The sequence below is a fragment of the Phyllobates terribilis genome, unplaced genomic scaffold (genome assembly GCF_046119375.1).
Source record: "Phyllobates terribilis strain yellow unplaced genomic scaffold, ASM4611937v1 Scaffold_1__5_contigs__length_1240528914, whole genome shotgun sequence".
In the NCBI taxonomy this organism is placed as follows: Eukaryota; Metazoa; Chordata; class Amphibia; order Anura; family Dendrobatidae; genus Phyllobates; species Phyllobates terribilis.
Window position 1 is genome coordinate 443825204 of NW_027362761.1, and position 18183 is coordinate 443843386.

Genomic DNA, 18183 nt, shown 5'->3' on the forward strand with positions numbered 1-18183 from the left:
AGAGTAATTAGCTCATAAAGGGACAGTGGTCAGAATTGTAAAAATTGGCCCGGTCATTAACGTGCAAACCACCCTCGGGGGTAAAGGGGTTAAAATACTTTAAGAGGTCATGTTGCCTTACGCTGAAGTTGATATGCCCTTGAATTGTGTGTTTCCACAAGACAACGACCCAAAACACACAAGTAAACAAGAAAAATCTTGGTTAGTGTTCAACAAAACTGAGGTTAGAGTGGCCAGCCCAATTCCCGGATCTTAATCCGATAGAACACTTGTGGTGTGACATCAAAAATGCAGTTTCTGAGGCAAAGCCGACAAATGCCCAAAAATTGTGGGATGTAGTTAAAGCATCCTGGGCTGGAATAACAGTTGACAGGTGCCAGAAGCTGGTTCACTCTATTCAACATAGATGTGAAGCAGTTCTAAAAAACTGTGGGTATACAACTAAATATTAGGTTAGTGATTCACAGGAATACGAAATTCTCAAAAAAAAAACAGTACATATTGTGAGTTTGTAAAAGGAAATGCAGACACTGCTATTTTTTTTCTTCTTTTTTTGAACAGCCGAATGTTAATTTTTTGTTATTTTCTGTAAAGTAGTTAAAAATATACCGTATTTTTCGGACTATAAGACGCACTATTTTCCGCCAAAATTTTGGAGGAAAGTGGGGGATGCATCTTATAGTCTGATATACATAAATACTGTGGATGTGGGGGAAGAGACAGTGGTGGTGGAGCGGGCACAGAAGGCAGGAGCCGCCTGCTGCAGCCTACACTGTGCCCGCTACTAAAGAAAATGAATATTCACTGCTCCCCATGCCAGCAGTGAATATCAATCTTCCTACATAACAGTCACACTGTGCCCACAGCGCGGCTCCTGCTATGTATGGCACCCTTCATCCCTGTATGTATGGCCCCCCCTCATCCAGGTATGCTTGGTACCCCCTGATCCCTGTCACAGAAAAAAAATAAAATAAACTTTCTTACTCACCTTCTCTCTCCTCCAACGCTGTGTCTCGCTCTGTGCCGGAATAGTCACTGCTCCCCACGTTGTGCATGGGGAGCAGTGACCATTCATTCTCCCTAACAGCGCGCACACTGTAGCCGCAGTGTGGCTCCTGCTGCGCTCGGCGGTCAGCATGCCCGCTATTAAAGGCCATGAATATTCACCACTCCCATGGGTGTGGTGAATATTCATGGCCTTTAATAGCGGGCATGCTGACCGCCGTGCGCAGCAGGAGCCGCACTGCGGCTAGTGTGCGCGCTGTTAAGGAGAATGAATGGTCACTGCTCCCCACGCACAGAGTCCCGGCAAGGGGAGCAGTGACTATTCTGGCACAGAGCAATACACAGCGCTGGAGGAGAGGAGGTATGAAAGTTTTTTTTTTTTCTGTGCCGAGTGACGGGGATCAGGGGGTGCCAAGCATACCAGGATGAGGGGGCCATACATACAGGGATGAAGAATGCCATACATACCAGAAAGAGGAATGAAGGTGCCATATACGTACCAGGATAGGTGTGAGGGGGGACCATGGAGCCATACATAACAGGATGAAGGGTGCCTTAAATACCAGGAAGAGGGATGAGGGGGCCATGCATACCAGGATTGGGATTGGGGTGCCATGCATACCAGGATGGGGATAAGGGGTGCATGCATAGCAGGATGGGGATGAGGGCCAAGTATAACAGGAAGGAGGGGGCCATATATATACCAGGATGGAGGATATTAACAGAATTGGGGGACATTACCCCTATAACAGTGTCAGCAGCAGACCCACTTCCCCTTAACAGGGCATCATGACCACATTTTTTTGCTTACATTTTTTTCTATTTTCCTCCTCTAAAACCTAGGTGCGTCTTTTGCTCCGGTGCATCTTATAGTCCCAAACATACGGTACATTTGTCATGTTTTGAATTAAAAAACAGTGTGCAATGTTGCCAATGCATTGAAATAAAAACTAGTATAAAGATTTTGTGCTTAACTCATGTGAACACACTATTATTTTGAAAACTACTGTACATGCATGCAGCCAATTAGGGCAGACATATCAGATAAACCTATTGCAAAGACATGATAGCTCAAGCTGTCAAGTGTATTTCCAGGTTGGTTCTGTGTCGCTTTGTCACAGTAACATTACCCCAAATTTCTGCATGTAAAAAAACACTATTCAAAATAGTGGTCCCCAACCTTTCTTACCTTGAGAGCCACATAAATCTTTGAGAGGTGGTCATGAACCACACGCAGCACCCCCCCCCTCCAAGTAATGATATACCAGTAATGGGGGGACTCTGGGTAACAGCAAAGCTTCCTCCACAGACGGCACACTGAGCAGGGTTGCCAACCGTCCAGAAATTCCTGGACAGTCCGTAAAAATTGGGCAATTTTCTCCAGCCATAAAAAGCGTTGCAGTCGTGATTTTTTTTTGAAACTTGAGAAACTCAGATTATGACTTTAATTATCCTACAGTTCAGTGAAATCAGCTGATTTCTTCATATCAGAAAAATGGGCTGTAGAGATGTAAAAAAATGTCCCCAATCCACTCAGGGTATAATAAATGGTATTTTTTGGGATCTGCAGAAAGTGTGGTCTGATTGGAATTTCTCATCTTGATGCGGTGCCTCCTCTTTTCCTTCAATCACTGTACTCCTTCCCTGTTTCGTGCGGAGATGCCTCTCATGTCATCCACACCGTGCCCCCCAATCACACTTCTGTTCAAGCACACTGCTCTCTGCCCTGTCGTGGACAGAGCAGAGTACTACAGTACTGTACTGGGGGGAGCACTGTGTGGATGAAGTAGGACGAGTCATCCACACGAATCAGGGAAGGAGGTTCAAGATCAAGACGAGAGATGCCCACTGGACCATGCAGTCAGTGAGTATAATAAAGGGTCTTTTTTTGGATGTACAGAGTAGCTTTGGGCCTTTTTTACAGCATTCTAGCATCTGTTAAAGAGGCCTTAATGGCGGAGGCGGTACTTTATATGTGGCAAATCTGGTGACAGGAGCCTTTAATAATTCTGCCCCAATACAATTAAAGTACAGTCATGGCCAAAAGTTTTGAGAATGACACCAAAATTATATTTTCACATGATCTGCTGGCCTCTGGTTTTTATTAGTGTTTGTCTGATGTTTATATCACATACAGAAATATAATTGCAATCATATTATGAGTACCAATAGGTTATATTGACAGTTAGAATGAGTTAATGCAGCAAGTCAATATTTGCAGTGCTGCCCCTTCTTCTTCAAGACCTCTGTAATTCTCCCTGGCATGCTCTCAATCAACTTTTGGACCAAATCCTGACTGATAGCAGTCCATTCTTGCATAATCAGTGCTTGCATTTTGCCAGAATTTGTTGGTTTTGGTTTGTCCACCCGTCTCTTGATAATTGACCACAAGTTCTCAATGGAATTAAGATCTGGGGAGTTTCCAGGCCATGGACCCGAAATCTCTATGTTTTGTTCCATGAGCCATTTAGTTATCACCTTTTCTTTATGGCAAGGTGCTCCATCATGCTGGAAAAGGCATTGTTGGGTGCCAAACTGCTCTTGGACGGTTGGGAGAAGTTGCTCTTGGAGGACATTCTGGTACCATTCTTTATTCATTGCTGTGTTTTTAGGCAAGACAGTGAGTGAGCCGATTCCCTTGGCTGAGAAGCAACCCCACACATGAATGGTTTCAGGATGCTTTACAGTTGGCATGAGACAAGACTGGTGGTAGCGCTCACCTCTTCTTCTCCGAATAAGCTGTTTTCCAGATGTCCCAAACAATCGAAAAGGGGATTCATCAGAGAAAATGACTTTGCCCCAGTCCTCAGCAGTCCACTCCCTGTACCTTTTGCAGAATATCAGTCGGTCCCTGATGTTTTTTCTGGAGAGAAGTGGCTTCTTTGCTGCCCTCCTTGAAACCAGCCCTTGCTCAAAGAGTGTCCGCCTCACAGTGCCTGCAGAAGCACTCACACCAGCCTGCTGCCATTCCTGAGCAAGCTCGGCACTGCTGGTAGTCCGATCCCGCAGCTGAAACAGTTTTAAGATACGGTCCTGGCGCTTGCTGGTCTTTCTTGGGCGCCCTGGAGCCTTTTTGACAACAATGGAAGCTCTCTCCTTGAAGTTCTTGATGATGCGATAGATTGTTGACTGAGGTGCAATTTTTGTAGCTGCGATACTCTTCCCTGTTAGGCCATTTTTGTGCAGTGCAATGATGGCTGCACGTGTTTCTTTAGAGATAACCATGGTTAACTGAAGAGAAACAATGATACCAAGAACCAGCCTCCTTTTAAAGTGTCCAGTGATGTCATTCTTACTTAATCATGACTGATTGATCGCCAGCCCTGTCCTCATCAACACCCACACCTGTGTTAATGGATCAATCACTAAAACGATGTTAGCTGCTCCTTTTAAGGCAGGACTGCAATGATGTTGAAATGTGTTTTGGGGGTTAAAGTTAATTTTCTTGGCAAATATTGACTTTGCAAGTACAGTAATTGCTGTTAAGCTGATCACTCTTTGACATTCAGGAGTATATGCAAATTGCCATTACAAAAAATGAAGCAGTAAACTTTGGAAAAATTACTATTTGTCTCATTCTCAATACTTTTGGCCATGACTGTACAGATGATTTAAAAAATGCAGTATAGGAGGTATGTGGGAGTGAATAATCTGACAGTGTGTATAGAAGCGATATATTACTTATTGTGAACATGAATAAGCTACCTTTAAAACCATCAGCTTTCATTCATTCAAGGGAACTTCAGATAAGTCATAACTAGGATGAGGAACATAAAATACATTACAATTGTTTTAGCTTTTATTGACAATATTTACAATAAAACACTTTACCTGCAATTTGCATTTTAATGCATTTCTCACATGGGAACATAAATAACATAAATTAGTACAAGTGAAATGTACCACAGTAACTAGGCAAATAACCAGCTCTTAAATAAGAATATTGGCATTTTTAATGAAGAACACGTGACATTTTCATATTGCTATATGGTATGTACAAAATAAGCATAGATAGTGTTCAATACAAACAGTATGGAAATGTATTTGCTTTCATCAAGCGGATCGCTGTCCTGTAGTCAACAGCAAACAATTAAAAGGCATTGTCTTATCTAAAAGAAAAAGAAAACAGTTGGACAGTTAGTCAAGATAATCCAGCACATGAGTAACCGGAGCACTTATGCTGGTTTAGTGTTTACACAAAAAGGGGTCGTCAGACACCAATTCTATCATGTGATTAACTCACATCTAAGAAATCAACACTCCTTAGGTCAGGAACCTCGGTCTTAGGCAACGGCCCCACTATATTCCATCAGTACTTTTTCCTCAGGAGTGGGAGCCAAAAGCAGGTAGGAATAATCATAGATAAGGTAGAATAGAAATATGTGCACCAATACTGTATTTATCACCCACTTCTGGTTTTGGCTCCCACTTCTGAAAAAAAATAATGACCGAATACTGACCAAATACTGACAGTGGAGCGTGGCCTAACACGGACATTAAATTATGCATTTGAAGTAGAATAATCAAAGGAATGATTGAATGATTAAAGTGTATCTCCCATTTCACGTAAAATGTATGAGCAGGCCGACCTTACTGGAACAAATCAGTCAGTTCAGGGCTCCTCAACTCCAGTCTTCAAGGCCCACCAACAGGCCATGTTTTCAGGATTTCCTTAGTATTGCAAAGGTGATAATTCCATCACCTGCACAGGCAATAATTCCATCACCTGTGTAATACTAACGCAATCCTGAAAACATGACATGTTGGTGGACCTTGAGGACTGGAGTTGGAGAACACTGATATAGTTCATTCATAACGGAGGATTAGCCAGGCTGTGTTTTTGCTGGTAATAAGTCACCACCAGACTTGACTAGCAGCATTAAAAACACGATTGCCGGGCCAAGCAGAACATTCATGTGTACGACAAAGTTGAGAGACAGTTGCTGGCTGAACTCCATTTACACATAGTCAAATAGGATTAGAAAACAATTACCATATTTTTCGGACTATAAGACGCACTTTTTTCCTCCAAAATTTTGGAGCAATGTGGGGGGTGTATCTTATAGTACGGATAATACATTCTGGCTGTGGATGGTGGGGTGGAGGAGGAGCGGCGGAGGAGTGGGGCACAGGCAGTAGCTGTGGCCGGCTGCTGCAGCTATCACATGTGCCTGCTACTAAAGAGAATGAATATTCACTCCTCTCCATGCCCATGGGAGTGGAGTGAATACTCATTCTACTTAATAAAGCACACTGTCCGTCGCATCCGTCGACTTCCTGTGGCGGTTCAGTGATCCTGGTGCCTGCTATTAGAAAGTATGAATATTCACTCCTCCCCACACTCCCATGGGTGTGGAGAGGAGTGAATATTCATTCTCTTCAGTAGCGGGCACACGTGATCCCTGAGCCGCAGGAGGAAGCCGACGGCTGCGATTGACAGTGTGCGCTATTAAAGAAAATTAATAACTCCTCTGCATGCTCATAGTCCCGGCGTGAAGAGGAGTGACTATCCCGGCAGCTGATATCAGAGTGTGAGGGCTAATGGCAGTGATGTCATGTGCTGCTCGCATGCTGGGCAGCAGAATAGGATGCAGCGCTGGAGCAGAGGGAAGGTAGGAGAGTAGAATTGTTTATTTTTTTTTCAAGTGTGTAGTCATGGGGGATGAGGGGGAGCCATGCATACCAGGCTGGGAGGATGAGGGGAAGCCATGCATATAACGATTGGGGAGGGGGGCTAGGGGGAAGCCATGCATACAAGGATGGGGAGGGAAATGGGGGGGGGGGGCCATGCATACCAGGATGGGGGGGGGGGGGAATGAGGGGAAGCCATGCATACCAGGATGGGGATGAGTGGACCATATATAACAGGATGGGGGACATTACCCCTATAACAGTGCCAGCCGCAACCCTCCCCCCTACCACATAGCAATGCATCATGACATTTTTTTTTTTGCTTACATCTTTTTTCCCATTTTCCTCCTCTAAAACCTAGGTGCGTCTTATGGTCCGGTGCGTCTTCTAGTCCGAAAAGACGTGGTTACTCACCGGTAACGGGATTTCTCAGAGCCCATGACGGCACCACGGAGAGAGGGGATCCGCCCTTCAAGGACAGGAAACCTACAGATAAAAGGGCGGTGCCTCTCTCCCGCATCAGTTGTTTACAGAACATGAGAGGACCACCAGGTTAGTAACACGAAATTTTACAATTTAAGACCTCGTCAGACACACCACGTGGCTACAACAAGTAACTAATAAGTGTGCGCACCCACACGTGAAGGGAGGGAATGTACGGGTGCCGTCATGGGCTCTGAGAAATCCTGTTACCGGTGAGTAACTACATCTTTCTCCTTCCCCCATGACGACACCACGGAGAGAATTACAGAGAAGTGACTCATTGGGGGGGGGGACCACAGCTTCTAGAACCCTTCTCCCGAAAGTAAGGTCCGAAGTCGAGCTGATCCTGCTGGCACGAGTGGACGGGGGACAGACATAGACCGATGGGAGTAGTAGTGTCACATCGGCCTATGTCTGCCTGCACGCACACACCCCCCAGACATCGCACAGACACCGCGCACACCCGTACACACTCGCAGACATCGCACAGACACCGAGCACACACCCGCAGACATCGCACACACTCGCAGACGTCGCGCACACACTAATCATGACGGGCTGTGTGGGAGGTGTGGCTGACCTGTGCGGCCGTGGGAAAGTTCATGTGAGTTCATGCAATGCAGTCAAGCATGAACTCACATGAACCCTCTGAGGGCACCGCGACTACTTCAAATGAACAGCTGATCAGCATCACCTGATACCTCAGCTGTTCATTTGAAATAACCGGCGGGAAAGCGCAGCACAGAACGGGAAAGACGGCGGTGAAGTCTTTTCACTGCCGGCTTCCCCGCCCGGGTCCTTCGCTCCCCGCTCCTTGGTGCTGTGCTCCCCGCCCGGTCCTAACTTACGATCGGGATGGGAGGTGACGAGGGGAGCGGAGGATCGGGGTCGGAGGCTGCGGGGAAGCAGTATGGGGCTGTTGTTTAAAAGTCGGCGGCTTTTTACCGCCCGCCGGCTTTTAAACAATCAGGAGAATTCTCTCACGCTGGGATGGCATTATGATGACAGGCTGGATCGCAGCTGAGCGCTGCCATCCAGCCTGTCATCCTTCAGAGACACTGCAGAGCGCAGGCATTATGGGAACTTCCGATTCCGGTATTCGATATTGTAAAAGTATCGGAATTAAGTATCGGAATTCAGATACCGCGAATATCGGCCGATACCCGATATTTCAGTATCGGAATGCTCAACACTACTCTTAATACATCCCAGAACTGTGCGCCTTTTTTTCTGCTACATTACAGTGTTGACTTATGTGCAGTCTGTGATCTATTAGTATACCCAAGTCTTTTTCACACATGCTGTTTAGTTCTATTCCTTCCATTATGTAGATGTGATTTACATTTTTTTTACCCAGATGTAGAATCCTGCATTTCTCCCTGTTAAATACCATTCTATTAGTCGCTGCCCATTGTTGAAGCTTATCTATATCCTTCTGAATCCTCTCTCTCTTCTCTAGTGTTCGCTATCCCTCCTTGCTTTGCATCATCTGCAAATTTGATTAGCTTACCTTCAGTTCCCTTATCTAGATCATTTATAAAAATGTTGAACAACACTGGGGCCAGGACAGAGCCTTGTGCTACCCCACTTGAAACACTCTTCCAAATGGATGTGTAACCATTTATTACTACTCTTTGAATACGATCACTGAGCCAGTTATGAATCCACTTAACAGTAGCCTTGTCATTCCCATACTTGGTCAATTTTTCAATAAGGATCTTATGAGATACTTTATCAAATGCTTTGCTGCAGGGCTGTGGAGTCGGCAAGCCAAACCTTCAAGTGACTCCTCAATTTCCATGACACCGACTCAGATTCCCTCATACATGGCTCATGTTTAAGTGATAAATTTACTGTAGGACACATTTTTCTCAGCTAAAAGTCTAGACCCACAGATCAGGAATAGGACAGAAATTTATAGGATATTTCATTTCTTTCAAAAATGCTTATGAAAAAATATTCCCCACAAACTGCATTGAACTACTGTACCCAATTTATTATATATTGTCGGAGTCTGTTCATTTTATATTGACTCCAACTCAGACTCCACCAAAATAGGCACCGACTCAGACTCCACAGCCCTGCTTTGCTGAATTCGAGATATAGTATATCGCATTATCCTCATCCAGTCAGTGAATCCATCATAGAAGGAAATTCGCTTAGCCTGGCATGATTTGTTTGCTACAAACCCATGTTGGCTCTGGGTAATTGCTTTATTCTTTTCCAAGTACTTACATTCATGCTGTTTTAATAATTTGTTCAAAGATCTTTCCTGATATAAAGGTAAGGCTCACTGGCCTGCAATTTCCTGGTTCCATCTCCCATGGGTGTGGTGAATATTCATGAACTTTAATAGTGGGCACACTAACCGCCGAGCGCAGCAGGAGCCACGCTGCGGATACAGTGTGCGCGCTTTTAGGGAGAAAGCCTTAGTTACTTACTGGTAACGGGATTTTTCGAAGCCCATGACAGCACCACGAGAGAGAGGATCCGCCCATCATGGACAGAAAACCTACAGGTTAAAAAGGGCGGCACCTCTCTCCCGCCTCAGTTTAGTTAACATAGCATGAGAGGACCGCCAAGGTTAATAACAAAACAAATTCATTTTAAGCCAATTACTCTAAGTAACTTCCCCCGAAGGTGCAAAAAAGAAAAATAACTCTACGGGAGTGCAAAAACACCAGTGTAGGGAGGGAATATAAGGGTGCTGTCATGGGCTCCGAAAAATCCCGTTACCGGTAAGTAACTAAGGCTTTATTCGTACTCCTATGACAGCACCACGAGAGAATTACAGAGAAGAAAGGAGATTAGGGAGGGACCACCGCTTGAAGCACCCTTATCCCAAAGATGAGATCAGAAGAGTCACCCAAATCCAATCTATAATGCCTATAGAAGGTGGAGGGAGAAGACCAGGTGGCAGTCTTACATATGTCTTCGATGGAAACCCCCGTCTTCTCGGCCCAGGAAGTTGCTATCGCTCTGTGGAGTGTGCCCTCAACCCTTCAGGTACTTCCCTATCCCCCGAGGAGAATGCAAGGGAGAAGGCCTCTCTAATCCACCTCGCAATTGTAGATTTTGAAGCTTTACAACCCTTTCTAGCCCCCTGATGGCATATAAATAGGGAACTATCTTTCCTAAAACTGCGTGAAACCTCCAGATATTTAAGCATGCACCTTCTAACATCTAATGTATGTATTTTTTCCTCTTTCTGATTTTTAGGGGGGAAACAAAAGGTTGGAAGATTTACCTCCTGAGTTCTATGAAAACGTGAGACTACTTTTGGAAGAAAAGCCGGATCAGGCTTTAACACAATTCTATCATCCATAATTTGGGTAAATGGTGGGGATATAGAAAAGGCCTGTATGTCACTTACTCTTCTGGCCGAAGTTAGGGCCACTAACAGGGCTGTTTTAAGAAGAATAATTTTGTGGGTGGCTGAATCTAGAGGTTCGAAGGGGGGGGTTAGTCAAGGCATTTAAGACCAGGCTTAAATCCCAGGGAGAGGGTTTGGATTTAATAATAGGTCTACATCTGAAAGAGGCCTTTATAAACCGTGCTACCCAATAATTAGCTGCTATATCAAACGCAAATAAGGCTCCTAAAGCCGAAACTTGTACCTTCAAAGTACTAGTGGTTAGGCCCTGTTCTAAACCCCGCTGTAGAAACTCTAGTATCTTCCCAATAGGGATCCCATCCTCTAGTTTGAATTCTGCAAAGGACAGGAACTTTCTCCAAGTTATAGCATAGATATGGGTGGTAACGGGCTTTCTGCTACATAGTAGAGGGCTTACTAAATTTGAGGAAAACCCTTTGCTGGTTAACAGTGCCCTTTCAAATTCCATGCCGTTAAATGGAGGTTTGAGGCTGGAGGATAGGAAACCGGACCCCGAGTAAGAAGGTCCGGGATTTCCGGAACGATCCAGGGGTCTGATATTGACATTCTGCGGAGACAAGAGAACCATGGCCTCTTGGGCCAAAAGGGGCAGATGAGGATCATTCTGGCTTCGTCTGTCCTGATCTTTCTTAGGACTGAACTGACGGAAGCAGGACCATAGGAGGGAAAGAGTACGCCAAAGGAAACTCCCAGGGAATCATGAAGGCGTCCACCACCAGGGGCTTTTCTCTGGGGTTTAGAGAACAAAATGTTGTCACCTTCCGATTGGACTTTGTCGCGAACAAGTCCACTGCTGGAAGACCCCACATTGAACCATTCTCCAAGATTATGGCAAGGACCATTCTCCTTCTTTTAGGGAATTGCGGCTGAGAAAATCTGCCCTAATGTTTTCTTTTCCTCTTAGATGAACTGCAGAAAGGGAGAGAAAATGATCTTCTGCTTTCTGTAGTCTGTTTTCAAGTCTCTTGAACGGATCCCCCCTTGATGATTTATATTCGCTACTGAGACTTGATTGTCCGAGAGTATACGGACATATTGGCCCTGTAAATATATAAGGAACCCATTGAGCGCATAATCAATCGCCAAAAGCTCCTTAACATTCGAGGGAAAACTGTACCTCATTTTCTGACCAGGTTCCCTGAATTAAGCTGTTTTCAAAATGAGCTCCCCAACCTGTAGCACTTGCATCTGTAGTTAGAACTGCATAGGTTTACTTTCCCAAGGGACTCCCCTAGAAAGATTAGTGTATACCAACCACCAGCGAAGGGATTGTAAGGAGCGAGGGACCAAGGTAAACTCCCGGTCTAGATGTCCATCTAGGATTGATTATATAACACATCCCAGTGAAGAGCCCTTGAGTGAAATTGGGACCAACGTACTGCAGAAAAACTTGAGGTCAGGGTCCCTAATAATGACATGGCTTTGTACAGTGTCATGGAGGGTCTATCCATACAATGTCTCACTAGTCCCTGGATTTTTGCAATTTTTTCATCTGATAAATGACATAACTGTCTTTCTGAATCTAAAATGACCCCCAGGAACTGTTGGGCTTTTTGTGGAGTCAACCTAGATTTTTCCAGATTTAGAAACCAACCTAGGCCTTGTAGGACAGAAATGGTTACTGAAGGTGGGCCTCGCACTGTGCAAAGGAATTCCCCACTATCAGGAAATCATCGAGGTAAGGGATTATTAAAATATCTTTTTCTCTTATGTGGGCCATAACTTCTGCCACCAGTTTAGTAAAAACTCTCGGGGCTATAGCCAACCCAAAGGGAAGAGCGGTATACTGGTAGTGTTTTACTACCCCTTTTATTTTGATGGCTAATCTTAAATACTTTTGATAATCCCTATGAATGGGAACATGGTAATAAGTGTCTTTAAGATCCAGGACTACCATATAACAGTGGGGGAAAAAGCTATTTTATTATTGTTTTTAATGATTCCATTTTGAAGGTGTCTATTTTAAGAAACCTATTTAAGGATTTTAAATTTATGATAGTCCTAAAACACCCATCTGGCTTGGGAACCAAGAAGAGCGTGGAGTAGAATCCTTCTCCCTCTTCTATTTTCGGAACCTCAATCAGGATGTTTTTCTTTGTTAGGTCTTGTATTTCCGATATGAGGGCAGTCTGCCGCTCTGGGGAGGAACTAGAGGGAATAATTACGAATCTCCTGTAAGGAAGGGCTTGCAATTGAAATTTAAGACCAAAACTAATCAGGCCTAAAATCCAACTGCTATGTGAAATACGTTCCCAAGCCGGAAAAAACAACGCCAATATCCCTCCCTGTTTTTTGATTCCCCTGGCTTCTGCTCATCTCTGGAACAAGAACCAAAGAGTAGGCCTCTACCTTTGCGACCTCTTTCCTTGAATTTCTCCTGTTCTCTAAAGAATCGTCTTCGGACAAACTTCTTTTTCCGAAAAGATTTTTTAAAAGAGGGTAGAGGTACAGACGGAAAGCCCCTCTTAGGATCTCCAGCTGTTTCCAACAGATCATCCATGGTTTGGCCAAAAAGATATTCACCCTCACAAGGAATTGTACAGAGTCTAGATTTTGTTTGTACATCTCCAGGCCAGCACTTTAGCCAAAGGGCTCGCCGAGCAGCATTTGAAAGAGCTGACGATTTCGCTGCTAGTCTGAGTCCGCAGATGCGTCAGCAAGAAAGGCAGCTGCACCCTGGACTAGGGGGAGAGAAGAAATAATCTCCTTCCTGGAGGCACCCTACTTCAATTGGTTGTCTAGCTGTTCCAGCCAGACCATCAGGGCTCTGGATGTGCAGGTGGCAGCCACTGCTGGTTTCAGGGCTCCTGTAGTGGTGTCCCAAGGACCTTTTAAAAAGGTATCCGCTAGTCTGTCCAGGAGGTCTCTTCAAGCTCCCATGTCGCCGAAGGGGAGGGAAGCCTTTTTTGATGCTTTAGCAATGGCAACATCAAGCCTTGGTGCCTTTGACCAGGAGGAGCATGCGGTATCATCAAACGGATACCTCCTTTTGAAAGAGGGAGGGATGCTGCCCTTTCTGTCTGGCTTTTGCCACTCTCTTTCACTGAGATCCTTAATCTTTGTATTCATGGGGAAGGATCTTTTCTTTTTTTGACCTAATCCTCCAAACATAACATAATCCAGAGACTTCTCTGGTCTAGTGTCCACAATGTCCATAGTAGAACGGACAGCTTTCACCAAGGCATCCACCTCATTTAAAGGAAAACATTGTCTCTCAGATTCGCTATCAGAGGAGGATAGGGAAGAGGCAGAAATGTCTGAGATGTCGGAATTTGAGCCTGGTCAAGGGTCCTGAGGAGAATGCCGGACCTCAGAATTCCCTCGCAAAGCCTTGCCTACTTCTTCTTTAATTAGAGTTTTTAGACCCAAAGAAAACCCTGGGGTTTCTTCCGTCATCACCTTGTCAATACAAGGCTGGCACAACTTTTTAATATATGCATCAGGGAGCGGGCTGCTGCATAGGGCACATTCTTTATGCTTTGATTTAAACGAACAATTCTTGCTCTGAAAAGATTTCATAGACAGAGAAGTAAAGGGAAACAATTAGTAGAACTTTCACGAAGATTCCACTTTCCCCCTGGCATATGCGGTACCGTAGAAGCAGAGGAATCCTTCTTAACCGGCGGAGGATCATGCCGAACGACAGGACCTTCCTTCCTGCTCTTAGCGGTGAATTTCTTAGTTGAACGGCTGGACCCGGTAAGGGAACGACGTTGCACCACCTGTTGTGAGGGCTCCCCAGAGGGCTGCTCCAGCAGCAGTTGTTCTTGCTGAGGTGAAAGCTCCTATGTATCTCCCATTGTCACGAAAAAACAAGGGGCTGGGAAGCACCTCTGCATGTAACCAGGCCTTTTTTTATACCGGCCATGCAGGTACCTGTGTGGAACAGGATGGGGGCCTCACCTTCCCCCTCCCCGGGGTGGGCAGAACACTGCACGTAGCAGTACTTGCGGGATGCCCATACTGTTCCGGGCTCCGGCGTCACCTCTGCTCGCATGTGGCCCGTACTTCCTGGCCACGCGCGAGCTGCGCCCACTTCCGGTGGAGGCCGGCGCACCGGAAATACGTCATAGGCCCGCCGACACAGGGCCGCGCCTGATAAGTTCCCCGCCGGCGCAGCCCAGATCTCTTGTAGTGAAGTGGGTGGGTGCCCCAATGAGCCCTGCCGTGGCGTCTCCAGGAAGAACAGGACCGACCAGGGCAGGAACTTCACTGATCCAGGTACCCTGTCTATCCCTCTGGGCAAGAGACCAATATTCATCCTGCAGGTACCTGATGGGAGACCTATCATGGACAGGAAACCTAAACTGAGGCGGGAGAGAGAGGTGCCGCCCTTTTTAAAGTGTAGGTTTCCTGTCCATGAGGGGCGGATCCTCTCTCTCGTGGTGCGGTCATGGGAGTACGAATAATGAATGGTCACTGCTCCTCACGCACACAGCAGTGACTATTCCAGCACAGCATCTCGCTGTGTGAGGGAGCATGGCAGTTTCGTCATGACCGGCTCACACAGTGAGATCCCTGTCGGCAACAGAGCAGGACACAGCGCTGGAGGAGAGAGGAGGTGAGCATAATTGTTTATTTTTTTCTGTGTAGCGTGACGGGGATCAGGGGATGCCATACATACCAGGGATGAAGGGGGCCATACATACCAGGAAGAGGGATGAAGGTGCCATAGATACCAGGATTGGGGATTGGGGTGCCATGCATACCAGGAAGAGGGATGAGGAGGGCCATGCATACCAGGATGGGGGATTGGGGTGCCATGCATATCAGGATGGGGATGAGGGCCACATATAATAGGAAGGAGGGGGCCATATATACCAGGATAGAGGATATTAACAGAATTGGGGAACATTACCCCTATAGCAGTGAAAGCAGCAGACCCCCTCCCCCTTAACATGGCATAATGACCACATTTTTTGCTTAATTTTTTTTTCTATTTTCCTCCATTAAAACCTAGGTGTGTCTTATAGTCCGAAAAATATGGTATATATTTCAAATATCCAGTGCCATGCATCAATAGGCGGAATGATCTCATAGTTATAATGAAGTATAACAATACCTTTAGACATTATGGTCTACAAGAGGGGCAGAGAATCTCGCCGCACATCTCTCTGCTACAATGCGCCTTTGTTGAAGTAGTCTCTGCCCTCTGCCCCACATGCAGAACAGAATTTCCATACCACTATCCATTTAAAAATAATAATTTAAAACAAACAGAAAAAAAGTGATCTCAGAAGAACAGGGACAGCCAGGAATGGGGAAAAAAGGGAGAGATGATACTGAGGTTTTAGTGAGGTGCTCAGAATATAAAATGTATATAGCTATAATGTAATGTTCTGTCTCTAAAACCTGTTATACCAAACTGCCAATAGTTTCAGGTTTGTATCAGGAAGTTGTCACCATTTATCACACAGATGCAGTTTTGTACACCTGTTCACACCGTTCGTGATAGATGAAGTTTTGAGCATATTCGTCTATTTTACATGCATTTTAGGGCCATTTAAAAGCACTAGATTGTAAAGGACTCCAGAACACAAATCAAACATGAAGCCATATTTTACTCTGCACTAAACAACTGTATCACAAGATTTACATTATCTGCATAAACCATCTGCTAGTGCACATAGTATACAACATGCCCTGCGGCACTATGAAATAAACAGGCTCCATTAGATCTACAAAGCGGTCTTCATTTCACAGAGCTTTACAAATTAGACTTCTAAAACACAAATAGTAGCACAATAAGCTGAGAAACGAGGCTACTAATCTTCATTAAAACTTTTATACGTACAGTACAGACCAAAAGTTTGGACACCTTCTCATTTAAAGATTTTTCTGTATTTTCATGACTTAAAATTGTACTTTCACACTGAAGGCATCAAAACTATGCTTAACTTATATACTTAACAAAAAAGTGTGAAATAACTGAAAATATGTCTTATATTCTTGGTTCTTCAAAGTAGCCACCTTTTGCTTTGATGACTGCTTTGCACACTCTTGGCATTCTCTTGATGAGCTTCAAGAGGTAGTCACCGGAAATGATTTTCACTTCACAGGTGTGCCCTGTCGGGTTTAATAGGTAGGATTTCTTGCCTTATAAATGGGGTTGGGACCATCAGTTGTGTTGTGCAGAATTCAGGTGGATACACAGCTGATAGTCCTACTGAATAGACTGTTAGAATTTGTATTATGGCAAGAAAAAAGCAGCTAAGTAAAGCAAAACGAATGGCCATCATTACTTTAAGAAATGAAGGTCAGTCAGTCTGAAAAATTGGGCAAACTTTGAAAGTGTCCCCAAGTGCAGTTGCAAAAACCATCAAGCGCTACAAAGAAACTGGCTCACATGAGGACCGCCCCAGGAAAGGAAGACCTCTGCTTCTGAGGATAAGTTTATCCGAGTCACCAGCCTCAGAAATCGCAGGTTAACAGCAGCTCAGATTAGAGACCAGGTCAATGCCACACAGAGTTCTAGCAGCAGACATCTCTTCAGCAACTGTTAAGAGGAGACTTTGTGCAGCAGGCCTTCATGGTAAAATAGCTGCTAGGAAACCACTGCTAAGGACAGGCAACAAGCAGAAGAGACTTGTTTGGGCTAAAGAACACAAGGAATGGACATTAGACCAGTGGAAATCTGTGCTTTGGTCTGATGAGTCCAAATTTGAGATCTTTGGTTCCAACCACCGTGTCTTTGTGCGACGCAGAAAAGGTGAACGGATGGACTCTACATGCCTGGTTCCCACCGTGAAGCATGGAGGAGGGGTGATGGTGTGGGGGTGCTTTGCTGGTGACACTGTTGGGGATTTATTCAAAACTGAAGGCATACTGAACCAGCATGGCTACCACAGCATCTTGCAGCGGCATGCTATTCCATCCGGTTTACGTTTAGTTGGACCATCATTTATTTTTCAACAGGACAATGACCTTAAACACACCTCCAGGCTGTGTAAGGGCTATTTGACCAAGAAGGAGAGTGATGGGGTGCTACGCCAGATGACCTGGCCTCCACAGTCACCAGACCTGAACCCAATCGAGATGGTTTGGGGTGAGCTGGACCGCAGAGTGAAGGCAAAAGGGCCAACAAGTGCTAAGCATCTCTGGGAAATCCTTCAAGATTGTTGGAAGACCATTTCCGGTGACTACCTCTTGAAGCTGATCAAGATATGCCAAGAGTGTGCAAAGCAGTCATCAAAGCAAAAGCTGGCTACTTTGAAGAACCTAGAATATAAGACATTTTTTCAGTTGTTTCACATTTTTTTGCTAAGTATATAATTCCACATGTGTTAATTCATAGTTTTGATGCCTTCAGTGTGAATGTACAATTTTCAAAGTCATGAAAATACAGAAAAATCTTTAAATGAGAAGGTGTGTCCAAACTTTTGGTCTGTACTGTATAGGAAACAGTTGGTTTTGTAAAAAACTAAATCTATTTTTCCCATTTGTATGCATTAATATAATGTTTAGTAAATAACTGATCAAACATCTACCTGGAGTGCAAAAATGGAAAGTACGCAAAGCTTTCTTTTACCTAATGGACAATTCAGTGGTCCAGACATAGTGGGGATCTACAAAGGGGCAGGAGGGTTCTGATGACCAGAAGGAAGATGGTTTAATAGGTCCATCTGCATCAGGAAGATCATGTATATACTGGTTGCCCTTTACATGGCATT

General features: G+C 44.9%; 1 protein-coding gene across 3 annotated transcripts in view; it reads right to left on the minus strand.

The window, feature by feature from the left end:
• Positions 1 to 18183, minus strand: part of FAM174A (family with sequence similarity 174 member A) — a 513219-nt gene that overhangs the window by 442569 nt on the left and 52467 nt on the right. Inside the window, exon 3 of one of the 3 annotated variants that reach the window (XM_073678008.1) lies at positions 4783 to 5114. The exons of the other annotated variants lie outside the window; for them this stretch is intronic. Coding sequence (XP_073534109.1) covers positions 5111 to 5114 — 4 coding nt within the window. The 3' untranslated portion in view covers positions 4783 to 5110. Of the gene's footprint in view, positions 1 to 4782; positions 5115 to 18183 lie in introns of those variants that run through there. 3 annotated transcript variants of the gene reach the window in all.